At 31.8% G+C, this 25,284-nt stretch overlaps 1 protein-coding gene and 1 long non-coding RNA gene across 2 annotated transcripts; both read right to left on the bottom strand.

The window, feature by feature from the left end:
* Positions 1 to 7,383: 7,383 nt before the first annotated feature.
* On the bottom strand, positions 7,384 to 14,419 carry LOC107911440 (trans-resveratrol di-O-methyltransferase). Its single transcript, XM_016839262.2, has 3 exons — positions 14,248 to 14,419; positions 7,910 to 8,517; positions 7,384 to 7,750 (listed from the first exon to the last, which is right to left on the bottom strand). Exons 1-3 carry the CDS (start codon positions 14,417 to 14,419, stop codon positions 7,442 to 7,444), a joined length of 1,089 nt encoding a protein of 362 aa, XP_016694751.1. The 3' UTR covers positions 7,384 to 7,441.
* A 4,445-nt stretch (positions 14,420 to 18,864) lies between these two features.
* Positions 18,865 to 20,321, bottom strand: LOC121222244 (uncharacterized). Its single transcript, XR_005919459.1, has 3 exons — positions 20,259 to 20,321; positions 19,697 to 19,785; positions 18,865 to 19,442 (listed from the first exon to the last, which is right to left on the bottom strand). It is a non-coding gene; the product is annotated as an uncharacterized lncRNA (long non-coding RNA).
* Positions 20,322 to 25,284: the final 4,963 nt, after the last annotated feature.

Genomic DNA, 25,284 nt, shown 5'->3' with positions numbered 1-25,284 from the left:
TCTAGGAGCATTTCGAGATACAAAATCATTAATGAGGACCTCAAGTAGGTTTTGATTAACTTTAGCTTTGAAAATTTTCTTTTAACTGATGCCACAGTTGACAAACTCAAGAATTTCTGTGGCTAACATTAATTCATTTGATAAAATAAATTGCAACATTTTCAATTCAGAGAAAAGATCATTTAGATCAACATCTGATTAATCACCATGAGAAAGGTAGAGTGAAAAGTAACACAACATTCTTTCAAATCCATTTTCATCCAATGACTTTGACTTGTTTGAATCAAACAAAAACTAAAAAATACTTTCAAATATTTTTAGTTGCTCAAATTTGCTCTTTATACAAGTAATTGTCATGTCTACAATAACTAAAAAATAATCAACTCTAAATAATTCATCAGTTAACAAAATTTCTTCATCTTCTTGGTTATTCTCATCAAATTGTTTTTTTTCTAATAACACGACGCTTTGTTGGAAGGGTTGGCTCTACATTCATATCAAGTGCAATACTTTTAGCAATATTCATACTAGAAGTAAAGCCTTTATCTCTATACTTTTCAAAATATGACAATGCACCTAATTGATTTATGGTGGTGTCGATGCACATAGACTTAGATTGCAATTTCTTGCCCACCATATTTATAGCAAATAAAATTTCATACAAAATTACCATACCAAGCAAAAACTCAAAACTCTCAAGTGCATTGACCAAACTCTCCACTTCACTATTTGACTTTGCATCATCACAAGATTCATATAATTTCGACAAAGCCAATCTTATTTGGGGAGTTTGAAATCTAATAGCTTTAACACTTTTAATTCGACTCTCCCAACAAGTATTAGATAAAAATTTCACAGTTAATTCAGGGCCATTGTCAAGCAAAATTTTTCGTCTTTTTGTAGAACTCGAAAATAATGAATATATGTGTTAAACAATTCCAAAAAATGAAATAACTTCAATATCACTAAGAGTAAGATTCAAACAATGACAAGAACAAAGGCATATGTAATGCTCTTGGTTTTATTTCAAGCAATCGCTGTAACAGCCCGATTTCGACCCTAATCAGACATAGTGGTTTCGGGACTACAAGTCTGAGTCGAAATTTTTTTTTAATATTATTTTGTGTGTTTATTATGTGAGAATTTGATTGTGTGGAATTTTCGTGTTTTAATTTTGTCGTTTGAGTGATCGATTAAAGAAAAAGGGCTTAATTGCGTAAAAAGATAAAAAGGCTAGTTAATGTGTAAAGTGTTAAATTGCTAATGTCTTTTTTAATATGTAGTCCTTAATAGGTTATTAGTCCACTATTAAGTGAGTGGGTGGTAATGGTCAAGAATGACCTTGTATTCTTGTATTATAAGGTATATAAATTTATAAACAAAGGTTAAATAAGTGAACTAGTAATATGTTAATATATGTTAAATTATATCAAAATATAATTCATTATTCTTCATCTTCTTATGACCGAAACTAAAGAAAAGAAAAGAAAATACATAAGCTAGGTTCGGCCAATTTACAAGCTTGATTCAAGGTTAGTTATGTTTCGGTTTTTGATAATTTTTACGTTTTTGAGATCGTTGCTTCGAATTCTTCAAAACCCATGTCTTAATTTTGTGAATTGATGATGATTTTGAAATGTTCCATTGATGAATGTTTGAGTTTTATGATGCTAGTTGATGAAATATGAAATATATGTGTTAGATTAACATGTTTTGTTTTTGAATTTTTGGTGAATTTGAGTAATTAAGGCTAAATTGTGAAAATAAAATTTTGAATGACTAAAATATGAAATAAATGGCATACAAGGACCTATATGAGACTAAGGGATATTCGGCTAAACTATAGTGTAATTAATTTGGGATATTTTGTGTTTTTGTTTAAATTGGACTAAATTGTAAAGAGTGTAAAATGTTAAGGGCAAAATTGTAATTTTCTCATTCATGTGTTTTTAGGCTAAATTGAATAGAATGGTTTTTAAATAAGCTTAATTTGAATATGTTTAGATCAAGAATTAAAGAAATCAGATTTGGATCAGGGAAGGACAAAAGTTGTTGAGTAGCTGATTTAACTGTCGACGATATTCGAGGTAGGTCTATAAGCACATAAATGTCGTTAAATTTGATAATATATATATGTTAAATGATGAATGAAATTTTTGTGAATATAATTGTGTATGGCCGAATTATATTGAGCAAAGGAGCGATATTTTGAGCTCGAATCGATCTAGATATGTTGTCTGAAAGTCCCGTACGAACCCTAGGAATAGATAGGATACATATGTCATGACATAGGATTTTCGATATATGTTATCGTGTAAGACCACGTCTGGGACGTTGGCATCGACTTGTGTTTACGTGTAAGACCCTGTCTGGGACAGTGGCATCGATATGTGATTACATGTAAGACCACGTCTGGGACGTTGGCATTGTACGAGTTTGAACAATATCTGCGTGTCCTTTTTAATTCCGAATGGTTCAACGAGCAATGCAAAATAAAGACTGAATGTAAAACTAAATTACAGATTCAGGTACGTGTTAGTTATTTGTTTACATGGAAATAAGGTAAGATGATTATTTGAATCGATAAAAGTTCTTATTTTGATTATGAACTATGTGATAACCTATTTGAATATATAAATATGTATATGATTGATTATGTTCGGCCATAAGGAATATGTATATGAGGTTCAAATGTGAATTGGTAGTAAATGATAATTTGAATTTGATATTATGCATATTCGGCCTTGGTAATAAAATGTTAATATGTAATTGTCGATAATTATATTTTTGCTTATGACTTACTAAGCTTAAATAGCTTACTGTATGTATGTTGTTCTTCGTTTTATAGATTTTGGAAGTTGGTTACGAGCTCGGGGATCATCAGAGAAGATTAACACACTATCGACTCCTCTCTGTATTTTGTAAATTTTGAATTCGATCTTATGGCATGTATAGCGTAGCTGAAATGCTTGAATTTAGATTATGTAATATTAAGCCATGCGAAAATGACTTAATTTTCTTGTTTGTGTTCGGTTTTGGGCTGAATTATGGTTTAAGCATACTTTAATCATGGATTAGTATTTTATGGTTAGTATTTATATGGTAATGTATATATATATGTGCATGGTGATTTCATTCAAGTGTTTCGGTAATTATGTGGTTGAAGTAAGTAAGTTTGTTATACTCATTAAGATAAGTAATGTTAAGTTAAGTGTCTAGGTTATGTATTATATATGAAATATATATGATTTGGTTGGATTTAGTAGTTAAGTGAATATAGGAGATGATTTATAAATTGAAGTATGCTTGTAAATGTTGATGATTAATTACGTTTGGCTTATTGATAGAGTAAATGAATGTATATATATTCAAATGTGTATTGATTAGGATTTATGGTTTAGTATATCTATAATGGATTAATTTATTTATATAAAAAATTGAATATGTGCTGTTCAATTTTGTACATATGCTGTCAAATTTTGATGTATAAATGCAGTTCAATTTTATATATATGCTGTCAAATTTTGATGTATAAATGCAGTCCAATTATATATATATGCTGTCAAATTTTGATGTATAAATGCAGTCCAATTATTTATGTATATGCTGTCAAATTTTGATGTATAAATGCAGTCCAATTTTGTATATATGCTGTCCAATTTTGGTGAAAAAAAAATGCTGCTCAAATTGTTGTATATATGCTGCCCAAATTGCTGTATATATGCTGTCTAAATTTTGGTGTGAAAATGCTGTCTAGTTTGGTATATAAATGCTGTCCAAATTGTTGTATAATAGTTGTCCAAACAGGGTAGACTACCTATGTTGTAATATGTAGTATAGTTAGTAACTTGAAATGAAATATGTGTACAAATAAATGTTTGGATATATGCTTGAATTATGATTTATAATCATATATGTTTGGAAATGTTCTAAGAATTTGAATGATATTAAATTTTGATTTGGTAAATGATAATGATACGGTTGAAATTTTGAGACATGGTTAGTATATGTAATTTCATTAATGATGCATGTTTGATTTTAATTGGTTATGTGTTTATATATATATATATATATATGGAATGAAATTTCGTGGTTGAGTTAGTATAATTTATAAAAAAAAATTCTGAGTTGGGTTTTGATCTGTAATGCCTCGTAACTCTAATCCGGCGACGGACACGGGTTGGGGTGTTACAATCGCTTTTGAACACCTTGGTGCTTCCCTTTCATATTGGAACTATTACCATAACCCTGGCCCCTTACATCATCAACACTAAGATCAAGAGACTTCAAAACATCTTGTAATTCATTAAAAAGTCCCAATCCAGATGTATCATACACCTTCAAAACTCTAAAAAGTACACCTCAATTTTATTTTATTAGTTGACATGTTCACACATCATACTATTAGAGCCATTTGTTCTTGACGACCATCATTAGGGGTACAATGAAGAATTATAAAAAAATATTTCACCTCATTGATGATCTTAATTATAGAACTTTTAAAACTATTGGCCAAAAGGGAAATCAATTCATTTTGAATTTTATGCCCAAAATAATGATAATGAATTTCACGGTTTTGAATGCGTCTATAACATGATCTTGCATTATCCATTGAATTCCACAATCATTTCAATCAATCCTAAGTAATTACCATTGCTATCTTGGTAGAGTTTTTTATTAGACCCTCGAAAAATAAAATTATGAGTAGCAAGAGATTTCACAGTAAAACTTGCCTCCATTGCTCTTTCTCTTTCATAATCTGTTCTTGCAAACTTTTATCAATTGTTTCATTTTTATCAAACTTTACTCTCATTTCATTCCAAGTACTCATATTAGCCATATGCTCAAGACTGTTTTCATGTTGTTTGAGCCTCTCACTAATATGCCTCTAATTAGTTAAACCCTCATTTGCTAACAAACTTTTGTTACGACTAATAGATTTGAACAACTTACAACAAAAACAAAACACTTTGTCAACATGTTTGGAATAAACTAACCATTTTCTATCGCTAATCTCACCATTGCTCAACTTCCTAGAAAAATAAGCATATGAAAAACGTCTATTATTATTATTACGGAGAGGAAAATCAAGATTCGTTTCTTTTATAGGCCTCTTTCAACTAAAATGTCCCTTGTTTTGTTATTAAGATTAGCCCAATTTCTAGGATCATAAATATCCAAAGAAGGAATTATTCGTTCTTCATCAATGTCAATATCATGAGGAATTGTTTGTTCTTCATTAAGATCAAGATTTTCAATATTGGAAACATTTGACACATTATTAGGCTCATTTAGATCATTAATTTCATCATTCTCATGGACATGCAAACTCTCATTTGATTGATCCAAATTTTCAATTAAAACTAGTTTTTTTTTTAAAAAAAATTATCAATAACACATTGTTGTGATTTTCTTAACTCATCAACACATTTTTTTTTCTTTTTTCACTTCTAGATAAATGTTTCTTAGGCAACATTATATATAAAATATAAAAATGAAAGCATGCCTTTTTGCACTAATGCTCAAGAGGATAGGAATTCATTCAAAACGTGATTTTCATATAAAAAGAAATAGAAATTAAAATGATTTAGATGGTTTTGGCTCACTAGCAAGGATGAGACTTTGGAATCTTAGGTTAAAAATGTTTAATTGTAATAAAAAGTGCTTGCAAAGAAGAAGTCTGTACTTGTTTTGGTACAGTGTCGTGTGTTTTTATCGAAATAATCATATAAATTTTACATTGAGGATAAAAAAGAATGGTGACTTGATGTTCAACTATTACTATCTTATTTTTTTAATAAATTAATTAATCCCTTAAATCAAACCATACATTAATTTTTAAAAACGAATTTCAAGTGGAGATTTAGTTTAGTGTACTTTCACCTTTAAAAATTTGTATTTTTAATTTACAAGTAAAGTGAGTTTGGTCAAATAATTTGAAGATACAATAATGTGATAATTTTTATACGGTTGAGATATAATAATTTAGAAGTAAAGAAAATCAAACTTCAATTTAAACACGAAATTCAAAAAGCCTATGACTAAAAAAATATTAAAAATCTCAATTTTATCCTTTCATTAGAACTTTTTAAAATAATTTATTATAAAAAAAATTCTAAACTTATCTCGATTCGGAATAAAATTCGAAACTGGAATTTTTAGAGCAGATCCAACACAGAAAATCAAAAGTTAGTGTTTCCGGGCTAATTGTTACGCAAAATATTTTATGAATTATTATGATATATTTTTTAGAATTAGATAAATTTGAGATTATTTGTAAAGTTTGAGGGTTAATTTTTTAAAATTATGATCAAATTGATTTAATATGTAAAATTTGAGGGTTAAATTTATTATTATACTGGTTTTTTAACTGCCACATCATCCTCCCTTCAGTGCAGTTAACGGAAATGGACAAAAAAATAATCTCAATTAGTTGGATGATCAATTTAAAAAATTCATAATTAGGTCACCAAAAAAAGAAACAAATACATAATTGGGTGACTAATTTAAAAAATTTATAGTTGGATGACAAAAAAAATGACTATAATTGGATAAAACAAATTACTTTTTCTTTCATTTGTTTTCTTTAGAGGTGATCATGGGCCGGGCCCAAACAAAATTTTAAGCTTGTTTTTTAGGCCCGGGCCCGACCCGGCCTGAAATATGGGCTTAAAAATTTGTCCAAACCCGGCCTGAAAGAAAATTGTTAAGCTCGAGCCCGACCCATATTAAATTTTACAACACCAAAAAAATATATATTTGATTAAAAAGTATATTTGATTAAAAATAAAAATATATATTTAATATATATATTTGATTAAAAAATATATATTTAATATATATATTTAAAAAGTTTTATCGAGCCCGGCCCATTTTCTAAATGGGCTCTTTTTTTGCCCAAACCCATATTTCGAGCCTATATTTTTTCCCGAACCCTCCTATTTTTTGGGCGGGCCTTCGGGCTGAGCCTGGTAGCCCAACCCATGATCGAGTTTTTCCTACAATTATTTGGATTTTAAAACTTTTATAATAATTTAACTCCTTGTGTGTATATTGTAGTGCTTGTATAAAAGGGTGAGTTTAGATGAGCGGTGCGTTTATTTGTAGTTAGTATAGAAACAACGGTAACGAGTGAGATTAGATACTATAGTGTGAGACAAAAAGTAAATTAAATCTTAGCAATCAAGAAAAGAATTTATATTATGAAATAATAGTAGGAAAATTATTATTCATAGAGATACAAGTACTCACAACAGTAAGAGAAAAAGTTCAATAAGAGTAGGGCAATTATACCCTTCTAACTATAGCTTTGTTATCGAAGATTCTTAGGGGTAAACCTCAACGAGAGATTTTAAACCAACAATAGGAGTAGAGTAGGGCAGCTATACCCTTCTAACTATAGCTTTGTTATCATTATTCATAAGGCAAGAATCGATGATTCTTAGGGGTAAACCTCAATGAGAGATTTTAAACCAACAATAGGAGTAATTTTGTAGAGACTAAAACCAGCTGCTAAAAACAACTTATTCCATTCTTCTTCAAGCCTTTCTTTTCCATTCACCAACACCAACATCTCCATGTCGAAGAAGAGCTTTGTTTCACTTGATTTAAACACCTGATCATCATCCTCCCTCAAAACCATCTCTATTGTAATCACCTTCCCTCCTACATTATCTCGGCTTGAAATGGCCTCTTTACATCGCTTTAGGATCGTCACGCATTCTTCATCATTCCAGTCGTGCAATACCATCTGCTCAAAAGCATAAATTATTAACTAAGCCAAATACTGTGATTACATTTACAGTTTAATTTTTGAATTAATATGTGCAACTAAATTTGTTGTGCATTATTTATAATAGTGAAAATATCAAGAAAAAGATAAATGAGAATAAAGATAGTAAAAGTTAACCTTTAATAAAATCGCATCTGCAGTTGGAAACGTCTTGAACATATCACCTCCAACATATTTCAAGTTCTTACTACCCTGCAGGCCAGCAACAACATGAGGAAGATCAAACACAGTGCACTCCAAGTGTGGAAATACATCAGCAATGGCCTTGCCCACGATTCCTATGCCACCCCCAACATCTACAAGGGAGTTCAATCCCTCAAACACCCCTTTACACTTGTCAACCAAAAAACTAGTAACCAATCGAGAATCACAAGCTTGGCTTTCATTAAACAAGTCACTTAATTGTGGATCTTGGCTACAATAATCCCACAATATCTTCCCATGTGCGGTTTCAAATGGGGTACGATCATCATTTTGAAACCAAGCCCCTAAAAAATTCCAAGGCTTTGTGAAAACAGGATCTATAGCAGCTTTCAAAGTAGGTGTTATGCTCAAAGGATTATTCTTGAGCAACAAACGAGAAGAGTTGGTAAGAACATATCCTTCTTTTTGAGCATCACCGTCTAACTTCTGATGTGCAAAGAAGCCCGAATGAACTAGAATGCACATGAGCCTATAAATGTTACATGCTTTGGTAGAGTTGAGCATCGGTAGTGCAGCAACCATGATGCGGAAACTCGGATTTAGACACAAGAGAAACACAAATTAGAAATAAAACGAGAATAAATAAAATTAGTTAAATAATAATAAATAAATAAATAAATAAAAAGGATAGATTTGCCCTATGGAACCCTTGGTTAACTTGTAACCAAAAACGCCAATGATTGAGCGGCTCCCTACGAAACCCCTAGAAGAAGAACCTCTAGAAACACCGATGAACGGGAAAGAAATTTAAATATTTGCAACTCCGAAATACCCTCGAAAAGTAACAAACTCCAAACTAAATAGCAAGAGAAGAATCACTCTACTCTAAAAAATTTGCCTCACACAAATTTGAAAGAAAACAAATACTCTTCTTTTTATTCTTGCCTAATGTGTAGAAAATAATCCTATTTAAAGGCAAATTACAAGAGTAATTGAATCCTAATAAAACTCTTTCAAGAGTAATTGAATCCTAATAAAAACTCTTTAAAGAGTAATTGAATCCTAATAAAAACTCTTTAAAGAGTAATTGAATTGCATTCCCGTATTTGTCAATGTCACGAACATGATGAATTAAATTTGTCGCAACAAAGTCTTGGACAAAAGCATTCATCTTTGATTTTAATTGTCGTGCCTTGGTTCGAGTGATTGGACCACTAGGAAAGACAACCCTTTGAGTGTCACCTCCTTGGCTCGTATCATTCTCCCCCTCTTCAAGAAGATTCGTCCTCGAATCTGAACCCCATAACACCTTCCAAAAGTGACTAAGAAATTTTACATCTCTATAGAAAACGATAGTCCTTGGGATTCCATGTAATCTCACAACTTCACAGAAAAATAGATCGGCAACATGGGTTGCATCATCAGTCTTATGGCATGGAATGAAATGAGCCATTTTAGAAAATCAATCCACAACCACAAAGATGCTATCTCGTCCACGCTTTGTCCTTGGTAAACCTTGTCCCTTTAAGTGCTTAAGTGGTTCATGGTCAGTGTGAATCACAAACTCCTTTGGTAAAAGGTAATGTTGCCAAACTTCTAATGCCCTTACCAAGGCATACAACTCTTTATCATAAGTCGAATAGTTCAAATGTGCTCCACCAAGTTTCTCACTAAAGTAGGCTAGTGGTTTACTATCTTGCATTAGGACGGCACCTATACACAATTTATCTTTAAGTTCATTAAATGCTAATTCTTGCTTATCTGTCCAATGAAAATATACATTCTTTTTAATAAGTGCAGTCAAAGGCGAAGCAATTGCGGAAAAGTTACGAACAAACCTGCGGTAGAAACCAGCTAACCCAAGGAAAGACCTTACCTCAGAAACAGTTTTAGGGATAGGCCATTCTTTAATTGCCTTTACTTTCTCCTCATCCACATGGATTCCTGTAGAACTTATCACAAAACCCAAAAAAACAAGCTTATCCATACAAAATGTGCATTTTTCAAGATTAGCAAAGAGTCGTTCATGCCTTAACACATCCAATACTAATTTAACATGCCCAACATGATCATTCAAAGTTTTGTTATAAATCAGTATGTCATCAAAATACACAACGACAAATTTTCCTCAAAAAGGTCTAAGTATGTGGTTCATTAATCTCATGAATGTGCTAGGAGCATTAGTTAAGCCAAATGGCATGACTAACCACTCATACAGGCCATACTTAGTCTTAAAAGCAATTTTCCATTCATCACATTGTTTCATTCTTATTTGATGGTAACCACTTTTTAAGTCAATTTTAGATAAAATGCATGCACCATTAAGCTCATCCAACATATCATCTAATCGAGGAATTGGATATCGATACTTTACCGTAATCTTGTTGACAGCACGACAATTAACACACATTCTCCAAGAACCATCTTTTTTTGGGACGAGAAGTACAGGAACCGCAAAAGGGCTTAGACTCTCACGAATCAACCCTTTCTCTAAGAGATCTTCAACTTTTCTTTGCAACTCCTTAGTTTCTTCAGGATTGCTTCGATAGACTGGTCTATTCGAAATACTCAAACCAGGCACAAAATCAATTTGATGTTCAATCCCTCGTAAAGGAGGTAATCCCTTAGGCATTTCAGAAGGAAATACATCCTCAAAATCCTACAAAAGATCAACAAAACAACTAGGCAAATGTGTATTAGGGTTAGTCAAAACAAAATTTTCCCTAAACCTAATTATTACAAATGTTTTTTTGTACAAAGAGCAAATTTGATATCTCGAAACCTAGCGAATAAACTCACTTTCTCATCTCGTGACTTGTGTGTGCAATCACTCACCAATGTTGGGCCTTTAAGTTGGCTTTTAACACTAAGGGCCTCTTTACTCTCAGCCTTTTTCAATGATTTTACCTCACTTCCCTTACCCATCTCAGTAGCAAGTTTGAGTTGATCATTGTAGACTTCTTGAGGAGGAAGTGGAGCCAAAGTAAACTTCTTTCTAAGGAACACAAAGGTATATTGGTTAAGGAACCCATCATGATTTACTCGTCGATCAAACTGCCATGGCCGTCCAAGTAATATGTGCCCAGCTTGCATTGGAACAACATCACACAAAACTTTATCAGAGTATCTACCAATGGAAAATGAAACTAAGCATTGTTTAGATACTTTTACCTCCCCACTATCATTCAGCCATTGCAAGCGGTATGGCCTTGGATGCTTCACATAAGGTAGGCCAAGTTTCTCAACAAGGGAAGAACTCACCACATTGGTGTAACTTCCACTATCGATGATCAATGAACTAGGCTATCCACCAATCAAACATCTCGTGTGAAAAATGTTATCTCTTTGTTCGCGCCCTTCCTCTTTAAACTGGACATTTAAAGCCCTTCGAGCAACAAGTGCTTTCTCACCATACTCCAAGTATTCTTCGTACTCATCATGAGTATGCACATCATCAGCATCTTCCAAAGGAGGCATCTCATCTTCGTTAACAGACTCAAAATCAACCTCCCCATCTTCTCGAATCACCAATGACTTTTTATTAGAGCATTCTCGAGCATAGTGACCCCTTCCTTGGCATTTGAAGCAGGTAATATCTTTTGGCTGCTTAATGGCACTAGGAGAAGTAGAAGAAGAAGATGGAGCTTGATTAGTAGAAGTAGAACCTTTAAATGAATTAGGCATACCTCTATCTTTGGAGTAAGTTTTAGACTCATTTGGCTTGAACCGTGCATCTCTCCCATTCCACAATCTATCATCTTGTTTTTGCCAATTTCCTCTCCAAGCAGGATTAGAAACTGAACTAGCACCCCTCGGTGTCCCTTTCTTTCGTAATTACTTTTCAATGGTGAGTGCGGTTTGAAGCATCTCTTCGACATCCATGTAGTGTTGTAACTCAACTCGATTTACAATCTCAGGCTTTAGGCCGGCAAGGAATCTAGCCATAGTTACCTCAGCCTCTTCAACAAGATTGGCTCTAATCTAAATAGTCTCCATCTCTTTGTAGTAGTCATCCACAGATCTATCTTTTTGAACAAGATGTTGGAGTCTTTGATGGAGTTCTCGATAATAGTATGGTGGAACAAACCGTTTTCGCAAGATGCGCTTCATTTCAACCCAAGTAGTAACAGGTTGTTCTCTATAAAGAATCCTACTTTTACATAATTGATTCCACCATGTTAGTGCATAATTAATGAACTCAGCGACAGCGTATGTTACCTTTTTCTCATCAGAGTAATTGTAACAAGCAAAGACTGCTTCCTTCTTTTCCTCCCAATCAAGGTAAGCATCAGGATCATTCTTCCCTAAGAAAGAAGGAAATTTTGGTTTGGGGGTGTCATTGTTTCGTTCCACCCTTTCTCTAGGTACATACTCGGACTCAAAGTCATCATCAAAAACATGGTCCTCCCTTCGTTTAAAAGTTCGATCTCGCGAATTTGATCGGCTTATAAAGGCTTCATTCAACTTCTTGTAATTATCGGCAATGTATCTCTCTTGAGTTGTAAGTTTTGTATCAAGATACTCCCTTTGCTCTTGTAACATCTGGGTCATGCGATGTTCGACTTGAGTTTGCAACTTTTTCATCTCTTTTTATAACAACTCGACCAAAGGATCGTTCTCTCTTTTTTGCTCATCCTCTTCATTTTTACTAGTTTGGGATCTAGTGAGCGGCATGGTATCTGTGAAAGATCAAACAAACAAGAATAAGAAAGAAAAAATAATAATAACCTCACTCGTTAGCTCTCAAAAGAATAACTCTCTGAATGATTCAAAACTTGTAAATATGTTTGGAGAGGGTTACTAATCAAGATCAAATAACGAAGGTGCAAACTTCAAAGAAACAATGAAGGCCCTAATTGCTCTAAGAGGCCAATAAACTTGACGATGCAATTTGTAATGGAGGCTACACGGATGAAGGAATTGTGCGTGCCTTTAATATCTGCTAACACAAGAAGAAACAATGTGTTAGAAAGCGTAAGAGAAAAAAAAACGTAGACCTGCAACGATCCCTAACTCTAGAGTCAAAGAAAAGCTTTAATAAAAAGAAAACTTAAGAAAACTCTACCGAATTTAAAAAAAAACAAAAATCAGAAACGTTCGGTGTCTTAAGATTTTCAAAAAAAATTGAAGCTTTAATTATACTTGAGTCAAGAAAAGAAGAAGGAAAAAATTCAATTTTGAAAAAAATAAAAATAATAAAAATAATAATAGGAAAAGAAGAAACCTACGTATGAGAGGTAGGCAACTTTTTTTTTTTGCGCTGTTTGCTTTTTTTTTAATTTTTCTCAACTCTTTTTTTTTACGTTGTTTGCTTTTTTTGTAGATTTTTCTCAACTTTTTTTTTCTTTTTGCTTTTTTTATTAACTAATTTTTTTTAAATCGACGAAACCGATGAAAAGTGTTTTTGATATTTTGACTCATTTCAGATATGATTTTAGCTTCAAAAATAACACCGAATGGCCTGAAACTGATACCAACTGATGCGGAAACCCGGATCTAGACACAAGAGAAACACAAATTAGAAATAAAACGAGAATATATAAAATTAGTTAAATAATAATAAATAAATAAATAAATAAATAAATAAAAAGGATAGATTTGCCCTATGGAACCCTTGGTTAACTTGTAACCAAAAACGCCAATGATTGAGCAGCTCCCTATGAAACCCCTAGAAGAAGAACCTCTAGAAACACCGATGAACGGGAAAGAAATTTAAATATTTGCAACTCCGAAATACCCTCGAAAAGTAACAAACTCCAAACTAAATAGCAAGAGAAGAATCACTCTACTCTAAAAAATTTGCCTCACACAAATTTGAAAGAAAACAAATACTCTTCTTTTTATTCTTGCCCAATGTGTAGAAAATAAGCCTATTTATAGGCAAATTACAAGAGTAATTGAATCCTAATAAAACTCTTTCAAGAGTAATTGAATCCTAATAAAAACTCTTTAAAGAGTAATTGAATCTTAATAAAACTCTTTAAAATTATCTAAGAAAATAAATAAATAATAACCTAACCAATAAAATTACTTAACTCATAAATGATGTGTCCCAACCAATGAGAATTAAGTAAATAATAATAATAATAAGATACATAAAAAATTAATCCACCAATTTATGGGCTTTTACTATTCCAAGATTGGTTCAGTGAATTGCATTCTCGTATTTGTCAATGTCACGAACATGATGAATTAAATTTGTCGCAACAAAGTCTTGGACAAAAGTATTCATGTTTGATTTTGAATGATATCTTTGGACCACTAGGAAAGACAATCCTTTGAGTGTCACCTCCTTGGCTCGTATCAAACCAGCTCAGTAATCGTCATGGGCTTGCCATGGTTTTGAATGATATCTGGGATACCTAAATCAATTGCACATTTTAGAGACATGGAACTTATGAATATAAAAACATGGTTCAAAACGTGAGCATGTGCTTGAACTAGCTCATTATCAAGCTCCCCATTGGCATTGCCCATATTCATCTTAGCTAAGTTTTTTTTATATTGATTAGCTAAGGGTTTTTTTTTTTTTGCTGTGAATTAACATACCAGTAAATATGCTATTTATAGACTATGATAGCTTGGAACTAAAATTTGCAAATTGAAATTTATAACCAAACTTGTTTTTATTACTTTAATAAAAAATATTTTTCTCAAATAAAATTAAAGATTAATTAGAAAAAATATTTTAACAATAAAACAAGCGTTACTTCAAATTTATGATTATTATATTTATTTTTATAATTTATTTATTAGTATCTTAATTATAGTTAATTTTTAATATTGACTTTACCACGTGTCACAACACATAGTAAAAACACAAAAACAAAAGTGATATTTTTATTTTTGAAATAAAAATCTTAAAAATATTATGGAATTATGAAATTAATTTAAGAATTAAAAAAAACATTTCAAAAAAATTGGAGGTTGTTTACACATTAGAGGTGCTCATGGGCCGGGCCCATAAAAATTTTTGGCCCTGTCCTAGGCCCGAGCCCGGCCCGGCCCGGAATATGAGCCTGGAATTTTACCCAGGCCCGGCCCGAGAAAAAAAAATAAGTCCGAGCCCGGCCTGGCCCATCCAATTTTTTTAATAAATACAAAAAATTTATTTTAAAAATTAAAAAAAGTATTTTAAAAATATTTTAAAAATATTTTAAAATTAAAATTTTTTTAAAAAAGTATTTTAAAAATATTTTAAAATTAAAAAATAATAAAAAAAGTATTTTAAAAATATTTTAAAATTAAAAATAAATTAAAAATAAATATATTTATTATATCGGGCTGGGCCGGGCCCGGGCCAAAAAAGTGGTGCCCTAGGCCCGGCCCGTTTTCTAAACGGGCCTCGTTTTTTTGTCCAAGTCCATATTTCGAGCCTATATTTTTACCTAAACCCTTTCATATTTCAAGCGGGCCGTCGGGCCGGGCCAAACCGCCCGGCCCATGAGCACCTCTATTACACATTAAGGTATTGTTATTCAGAGAAAAATTAAAATGTAAAAAGCACACACGTGTCATGAAAGAAGTTTTTTTCATTGTTGAATCTTCTTAACTGTCGTTGTCATCAAGTAACTAAACTCAAATTCTTTACACAAATGAATCAATTGTTTGAATGCATTAAATCCAGGCGCACTTCACCAACTATTAGGCGGCTTCACTGTGTCTGCACATGTTTTCCAACTCCTAAAATTAGGCTGCTTTTTTTTTTTACCCTAATATTAAATTTGAAAAGAGCACCACCCCTAAATTATGATAGCCATTTTAAAAAAATTATATTTTAATAGGTCATAACTTGTAGATAGGCAGCACCAAAGAAATATGGGTTGAATATGATTCGTATATGACCCAAACCCAACCCAACCCTGTGAGAGCCAAAGGTGAAGGCCGCCTGACAGGTGGCACCAGTCTCTTCTGTAGTGATGGGACGCTTGTAACACCTCAAACCCGTGTCTGTCTCCGAATTAGGGTTACGAGGCATTACCAATCAAAACTCAACTCAGAACAGTCTTTCATTTTAAAAATTGATTCATAAATTAGACTAACTCAATCACGAAATTTCATTCCATATAGGGGTGAGCATTCGGTCGAATCGAATCGAATCGAATAAAAGATTTTCGAGTTAATCGAGTTTTCGAATATCATTTTATCATCCTAACTTTATTTGAAGTTTTCTCGAATCGAGTCGAGTGAGATGGAATTCGAATCGAATCGAATCGAATATATTTGTTCGAGTTAAATTTTAAAAAATAATTTTGGGTCCTTGTACCCATCATAATAAAATTTGTCCACCTTAATCAAATTTTTTATTAACTTTCATCACCTCATAATTTATTTATTAATTTTTTATATACTGATTAGCTTCCTTGCTTACTTAGTTGTTTCAATTATCTTCAGATTCTTGTCACTATGTATTTTGGAATTAAAAAATATATTAAATGTAAAAATATGATTTTTTTTAATAAAATTTATTTTAAAAATAAAATGTGAAATTTATACCAATATAAAATTTTAACACGAATATTTAATGGCATAATTAATAATTCAATTTTAATATAAATATTCCATATGACTAAACAATTCAATAATATAAATAATATAAAATGTGAAATTTAATTTAATAATATAAATAGTAGATATAAATAAAATTATTACTATTTATGTTTAGTGATTTTTTTTGGATAATTTTAATTTTTTATTTGAGAGTAAAGGGTAATAAGTTAAAGTTTAGGGGGAAAATAAAAAGTTTTGGGGAATAAAAGTTTGAGGGAAAGTAAATACGGAGAGTAAAATTTTGGAGGGAAAATATTAAAAAAAAATTGGATGGGGGGAGGGTTTGGGGTAGATGAGAGGTGGGATGGGAAGGGAATAAAAGTTTTAGGGGAAAAGTGGGAGGGAGTAAAAATTTTGAGGGAAAATAAAAGGTTTTGAGGGTTTTTGGGAGTAAAATTTTGAGAAAAAATAAATGGGAGAGTAAAATTTTGGTGGGAAATGGATTTTGGGTAGATTGGGGGTTGGGAGGGGAGGGGAGTAAAAGTTTTGGGGGAAAAGTGGGAAGGAGTAAAAGTTTTGAGGGAAAAGTAAAAAGGTTTGGGAGTTTGGGGTAAAAATGTAAAATATTATAGTTCGATATTCAAATTATTTGAATTATTTGAGTTATTCGAATTCGAAAACTCTAACTCGATTCGAACTCGAAATTTGAAAAAAAAAATTCGAGTTGATTCGAATAACTCGATTCGTTTAACTCGAAATTCAAATTTTTTTCGATTTTTTTCGAGTCGAATCGAGTTTTGCTCACCCCTAATTCCATATATATTATTATTATTATTATTATTATTATTATTATTTCGATCTAATTCAAATAGTAATCATTCACTCGCTCGATAAGTCATCTCATATATATATAAGCACATAACCAATTAAAATCAAACATGCACCATTAATTAAATTACATATACCAACCATGTTTCAAAATTCAACCAAATCATTATCATTTATCTAATCAAAATTTGATATCATTTAAATTCTTAAAACATTTTCAAACACATACGATTATTTATCATATACCAAGCATATATCAAAATATCTATTTGTACACATTTATTTCGTTTCAATTTATTAACTTACTACATATTACAAACATAGGTAATCTACCCTGTTTGGACCACTCTTATACATCAAATCAGACAGCATTTATACTCTAAAATTGGACAGCTTATATAGACCAAAATTTGACAGCATATATACACCAATTTGGACAGCATTTATACACTAAATTGGGCAGCATATATATACCAATTTGGACAATATTTATACACTAAATTTGACAGCATATATACACTAAATTAGACAGCATTTATACGCTAAATTGGGCAACATATATATACTAATTTGGACAGCATTTATACACCAAAAATTGACAGCATATATACACCAAATTGGACAGCATTCATACACTAAATTGGGCAACATATATATACACCAAATTATCATACAAAACCAACTTGCTCCTTAACAATTCGGCTAGCAAAATTAACCTAAACACTTTCTCAATTTCCATTTATCAACCAAACCTATATACCAATTCGCATTGTAAAATTTTTCATATATTCGGTCATTCAAATAAATTCAATACATAATATAAATCATAACATATACTCATTAATATGAATCAAATTCTTGGCCGAATATATGAATACACATTATTCACTATTTCTATCCATCTCACTAATGAAATCATACCATTTCAATTTGTCTCAAAGTAACCATGGCATAGCATAATTCATATATAATGAATACAACAAATTTACATATTAATATTTAACTAAACAAATAAGTACATAATTAAATCACTATTGCCAAACCACAAATCAAATTAACCTAACATTTATACTATTTCAACTTACAAATAACCAAGAAATTTTCATTATTAACAAATTTTCCTAATACACAATCAACCAATTTTCAAAATAAATCATTCAATTATTTTCAACTCATTAAATCGCTATAACTACATAATACACCATGTCACATAGTCCCCAAATTGATTTAAGTACCATGTCGAATTCACACCAACTTAAACAACATTTTTAAACCACTTATAAGGAAAATCATAAATACATATTATACTATAAAATGCATTCAACATCTACTTCATTTCTTAAATCTAATATTAAGATCATCCATCACATAAGATATATCTTAAAACTTACTTTCAAAATAAACTAAATACATTGCCGATTCATATCATAATTAAAGTCATCAACAAGCCATATTCGCATGGCTATATATATATTCAATTCAAAATTTAACCAAAAAGACAGTAGCCTATACATGCCAAAAGATTATAATTCAAGCTTTTAAAATACAAAATTAACGGTCGATAGTGTGATAGACTTCTCTAACGATCCCCGAGCTCATAACCAACTTAAAAAAAATCTATAAAACGAAAAGCAAATACACACAGTAAGCTATCATAGCTTAGTAAGTCATAAGCAAATCAACATTTAATTATTTACATAATTTAAGCTAGTTAAGTAGTAATATGCCATTATAATTTCATATACAATTTAACTTATCATCTCATTTATTAAAGCATATATATAACTTGTAACAATTTTCTTTTGGCCGAATACTCAAATAAATCTTAGTATATTTAACCTTTATTTTCAATAATACAACTACATCATTAGGCCAAATATACCTACTCTCACATTTATATACACATGGTTCACATTAACATATAGCATCATATCATCAATTTAAATATTCAACTTACCTTATTTTCATAATTTAATATGAATACATACCTGAGTCTTTCTAACTCAATTTTACACTCGATCATAACTTAACACTACCCATTGAACCATTTGGAATCAATAAGGATATTCTGGTAGCTCAACAGCTCGTAAAATGCCATCGTCCGAGATGTGGTCTTACATGTAATCAAATATCGATGCCACTGTCCCAGATAGGATCTTACACGTAAATCATATACGATGCCAATGTCCTAGACAAGGTATTACGCGTAAATTTTAAATTGATGCCAACGTCCCGAATATGATCTTATACGTAAATCATATACGAAATTCTAATGATTTGTTAGGGCTTTCGGATGTCGTAATTCAATTGAAATAAGCTCGTAACTAATTTTCCATGCCAAATTCAATTCAACAATGTAGTATTCATTCATACAATTCCATTCGGCTATATGTATAAATAAACATAATTAATTTAATATCATTCATTCTCTTACGAACTTACCTCGGACGGGAACGAACGGACGGACGGAATCGACTACTCAACCACTTTCGACTTTCCCCGATCTAATTCTGTTTTCTTTAGTTCTTGATCTAAATAATTTCAAATTTGGCTATTTAATAACACATTTCATTCAAGTTTATTACAAAAACTTATAAATGGGAAAATTACATTTTAGCCCCTAATATTTCACATTTTTCATAATTTAGTCCCTATTTCACGAAACACAAAATACACATAATTTAAAATATCTTAGTTTGGCCGAATATCTCTATAGCTCATATAAGCCCAAAAATTTCATTTATTTTGCATTTTGATCCCTCAATTTATACTTTTCTTAATTTAGTCCTTAATACACATTTTCATCAAAAATTGCTAATTAAAACTTGAAAATCTAACGACCTATATTTATTTTCCATCATTTAACAACAAAAACCACAAGCTCTCTTCAATGACACATCACAAAATCATCATAAATTCTAAAAATTAACACATGGGCTAGGTAATATACAAAGCAACGATCTCAAAAACGTAAAAATTATCAAAAACCGAGCTTAATACATACCTTAATCAAGCTTGAACATGACCGAACCCTAGAAACTCTTTTTCTTTTCTTTTTTCTTTTGAGTTTCGGCAATGGGAATGAAAAAAAAAACAAATGAACTAATGATGTTTGTTTTATTTTTATTAACTTTAATTTCCTATTTACCAATATACCCTTTAAAAGCTTTATAAATTTCCGTGCAACCACACTCATAAATGTCCACTAATACCAAATGGTATAATTATCACCTAAGTACTCTTATAAACAGGTTCTATAACCATTTAATACATTTAACTTATAGAACTCAAGTTTTGCATTTTACGCGATTAAGTTCTTTTTATCAAATTGAGCACACAAACAATAAATTTTCACACGAAATTTTCTCACATATTAATTCACACATTATAAGCACGAAAAATAATATTAAAATATTTTTCTGACTCGGATTTGTGGTCCCAAAATCATTGTCCAACTAGGGTCTAAATCGAGCTATTACAACGCTGCACTGCACTGCACTACAACAATGGGATGAGACCATCACTGATCCCGTGACTTATGTTTTGGGGAGTTTATAATGCTCCCCAATCCCATTTTGTGATCTAAAAGAAAAAAAATAGTTTAGAAGAAGAAGAAGAAGAGAACGGGAAGGGAAGGGAAGGGAAGGGAAGGGAAGGAAGGGAAAAAAGGAAGAAAAAAAAGAGAAGCATAATAGGTATGAGAGGAGAAGGAGAAGGGAAAAAAAGAAAAAAAAAGAGAGAAGAAGAATAGGTACGAGAGGAAAAGGAGAAGGAAAAAAAAGAAAAAAAGAGAAGCAGAATAGGTACGAGAGGAGAAGGAGAAGAAAAAAAATAGAAGAGTAGGAAAGGAGAAAGAAAGGAAAAATTGATTTAATTTGGGGTTGTGTTTGGAGTTTGAAAAAAAATTAAGAGATTGTATTTGGGGGTTATAAGGGTTTAGTGTTAAAAAAATCAAAAAATGTATTTTTTTTTAAAATTTAGTGGTTTTTTTGTTATAAAAGTTAACTTTTTTTGTTGTTGTTTTTGATTTATTTCAGATTTTATTTTTATTTTTGTAAGGTATTATTTCAGTAAAAAGGGTAAATTTTTTATAGGTATTATTTTGGTAAGGTATGCTTCTATTTTATATTTTCATTTGTAATTTTTTTATTTTTTATTATATTTAAATAACAACATTTGTATTTATGTAGAATTCTCTATGTTTTTTTTATGTAATTTATTTGTTGTAAAAATAGAACGTCGGTAATGAGAATTTATCACAAAGAAAAAAAGAGAGAGAAAAATAAAGAACACACAGATTTTATGTGAAAACCTTTCCGGGAAAAAAGTCACGGGCAGAGAAGATAATTCGCTATGTCGAATTCGAATGAATACAAGAGGAGTAGACTATGTCTATTTATAGGCTTGTAAAACGATATTCTAATAGGAGTGTAGTAAGATTGAAACACCTTATTCTAATCAATATCAAAAAAATGAAGTTTAATAAGGTTTAAAAAACCTTCTAAAATAAAATAAAATAAGTGTAGTTCTATAAGGATTTTACTTTTATTTTATTTTACCACCGTATTTTATTTAAATAAGGATTCGTGTCACTTAATTCTAACAATCTCCACCTTGACATGAATTCTCAATGAATAAGTTCTTCATCACGAACTCTTAACGAACAAGTTCTCCACCTCTTCCATAAAACTCCTTAAGGGTTTAACTTCAACAATGAACACCAATCAAGTCTAAGCAATGCTCAAACTTGGTTATAGGAAGTGACTTAGTCATCATATCTGCAGGATTTTCATGAGTACTAATTTTACTCACAACAATATCACCACGAGCAATAATATCACAAACAAAATGATACCGAACATCAATGTGTTTTGTTCTCTCATGAAACATTTGATCTTTTGTAAGGAAGATGACACTCTGACTGTCACAAAATACTATATTGATTTGAATGTCTTCATTGAGTTCACTAAAGAGTCCCTTCAACCAAATAACTTCTTTACAGGTCTCAGTAATCGCCATGTACTCAGCTTCAGTGGTAGACAAAGCAACTGTAATTTGCAAAGTGGCTTTCCAACTGATTTCACAACCTCCAATTGTAAAGACATAACCTGTGAGAGATCTTCTTCTATCAAGGTCTCTAGCAAAATCAGCATCAACATACTCAAAGACTCCATCTCTAGCTCTTCCAAACTATAAGTAAACATCAGTAGTACCTCGTAAATATCTTAAAATCCACTGAACTGCTTTCTAATGTTCTTTACCTGGATTCGCCATGTATCTACTAACTGCACTGACTGCATATGATAAATCTAGACGTGAACATGTGAGAGATCCCACTGCACTAGAGTATGGAACATGTGACATGTACTTAATCTCATCATCTGATTGTGGAGATAAAGCCGATGAAAGTCTAAAATGGGCTGCTAAAGGAGTACTAACAGGCTTAGCATTCTGCATATTGAATTTGCAAAGAACTTTCTCAATGTACCGTTTCTGACTTAGGTACAATTTACTTATTTTTCTATCTCTGAGAATCTTCAAACCAAGTATCTTCTTTGCTGATCCCAAATCTTTCATCTCAAATTCTTCACATAGTTGGGCTTTGACCTTTCTTATCTCTCATTTATATTTCGCTACTATCAACATGTCATCAACATAAAGGAGTAGATACACAAAAGAACCATCACTCTTTTTCTTAAAGTAAACACAGCTGTCAAAGCTACTTCTTTTAAAATCATGAGAAGTCATAAAGGAATCAAACCTCTTGTACCACTGTCTTGGTGACTGTTTCAAACCGTAAAGGGACTTTTTCAGCAAGCAAAAATAGTCCTCATTTTCTGAGACTGTAAAGCCCTCTGGTTGTTGCATGTAAATATCCTCCTCAAGTTCTCTATGCAAAAATGCAGTTTTTACATCTAACTGCTCAAGCTCCAAATCATGCATGGCCACAATACCAAGAAAAGCTTGAATTGAATTATGCTTCACAACTGGGGAAAACACATCTGTGAAGTCCATTCCTAGAATTTGACTGTAACTCTCTGCTACAAGCCTTGCTTTATATCTGGGTTCTTCAACTCTTGGAGTCCCCTCTTTTTTTTTAAAACACCCATTTACAACGAACAACCTTTTTACCTTTAGGAAGTTTCACAAGATCTCATGTTTTGTTTTTTTGGAGTGATTCCATCTCCTTTTGCATAGCAAACATCCACTTTTCTGAGTCTTCACAACTAAGCACCTCAGAATAATTAGATGGCTCTTGGTTTGCATCTATATCTTCAGCCACATTTAAAGCATAAACAACTAGATCAGCCTCGGCATACTTCTTTGGAGGTTTAGTTTCTCTTCTAGTTCTATTTTTGGCGATAGAGTATTGTGGTGAAGAAGCAACTCTATTCATAATTTTTGTACTAGCTTAATGAGTCGACTCTGTTGTAGATTCAGGATTAATCTGATGTTCCACCTGCTTTTGATTTTCTTTATTGGAAAAGCCTTTAAGAGATAAGTTAGGTAGCATAGTAGTTTCATCAAAAACAACATCTCTGCTAATCACAACTTTTCTATTTTCAGGACACCATAACTTATACCCTTTTTCACCAGCTTTATAACCAAGAAAAATACATTTAATGTATCTCGGTTCAAATTTTCCATTATCAATATGAGCATACGCAAGACACCCAAAGATATTTAAATCAGAATAGTCAGCAAGATTACCAGACCATACCACTTGTGAAGTCTTTTCTCAATGGCAACGGATGGAGATCGGTTGATCAAAAAACATATAGTAGAGGCTGATCCGGCCCAAAATGACTTTGGTAAGTTGACATTTGACAACATACATCGAACCTTCTCCATGATCGTTCTGTTCATTCATTCTGCAATGCCATTTTGCTATGGAGTATGACGAACTGTCAAGTGTCTCACGATCTCTTCTGACTTACACAGTTTATTAAACTCATCAGAACAAAACTCTAAGTCATTGTTTGTGAGGAGGTATTTTATTTATTTTCTCGTTTATTTTTTTATCATAGTTTTCCAAGACTTAAATGTGGAAAACACATTGCTTTTCTACTTTAAAAAGAACTCCTACACTTTTCTGGAAAAATCATCAATAAAAGTTAGCATATAATTAGCTCCACCTGTCGAAGGCACTTTGGATAACCCCCACAAATCAGAATGAATATACTCCAACGTTCACTTCATGTTATGGATTCTTTTGGTGAATTGAACTCTCTTTTACTTCCCAAAAATGTAGTGCTCACAGAACTTCAGTTTGCAAATCCTTTGCCTATCAAGAAGTCCTCTTTTGCTCAATTCTGTTATGCCATTCTCACTCATATGCCCTAGGCGCGTATGCCAAAGTTTAGTAATATCATCATCTGACAAGGAAGAGGATGCGACAGTTGCGTCACCAGTAACAATAGAACCCTACAAAACATATAACTTGTCAGTCTTTCTCTGCCCTTTAATCACAACGAGGGAACCTTTCAAAATCTTCAAAGCCCCACTTTCAGTTGTGTATTTGTACCCTTTTGAATCAAGACTACTCAATGAAATTAAATTTCTCTTCAATTCTGGAACATGTCGTACGCCACTAAGTGTTTTGACAACTCCATCAAACATCTTAACTTTAATTGTTCCAACACCTGCAATTTTACATGAAGCATTATTTCCCATTAAAACAAAACCTTTAGATACTATTTCGTAAGTTGTAAACCAATCTCGATTGGGACTCATGTTAAAGGCACAGCCTGAATCAAGGATCCATTCCTTGCTCACTTTAGAATTGTTGACAGAAGTAACTAGAAGTTCACCATCGCTGTAGTCTTCTACAATACCAACTTTACCAGAATTTTTTGGTTGTTTTTCATTTTGATTCTCAGCCTCCCTTTTAATCTTGTTTTGTAGCTTATAACACTCAGATTTAATGTGCCCTTTCTTCTTGCAGAAGTTACAAGTTTTACCTCTGTTTGAAGACTTCAATCTACCCTTAGATTTATTGCAAGGATTCCGTTCCTGTGTCCTTCCACGAT

This window comes from Gossypium hirsutum, chromosome D10 (assembly GCF_007990345.1).
Source record: "Gossypium hirsutum isolate 1008001.06 chromosome D10, Gossypium_hirsutum_v2.1, whole genome shotgun sequence".
NCBI lineage: Eukaryota > Viridiplantae > Streptophyta > Magnoliopsida > Malvales > Malvaceae > Gossypium > Gossypium hirsutum.
This window is presented reverse-complemented; position numbering and strand designations above follow the sequence as displayed.

Excerpts from the sequence above, each read along its gene's own strand:
- LOC107911440 (XM_016839262.2), bottom strand. The coding sequence starts at position 14,419 with ATGAATATGGGCAATGCCAATGGGGAGCTTGATAATGAGCTAGTTCAA. Across the intron at positions 8,518-14,247 it reads GCCCATGACGATTACTGAGC|TGGTTGCTGCACTACCGATG; the intron begins TGGTTTGATACG and ends GTTTCCGCATCA. Across the intron at positions 7,751-7,909 it reads CAGATGCGATTTTATTAAAG|ATGGTATTGCACGACTGGAA; the intron begins GTTAACTTTTAC and ends GCTTTTGAGCAG.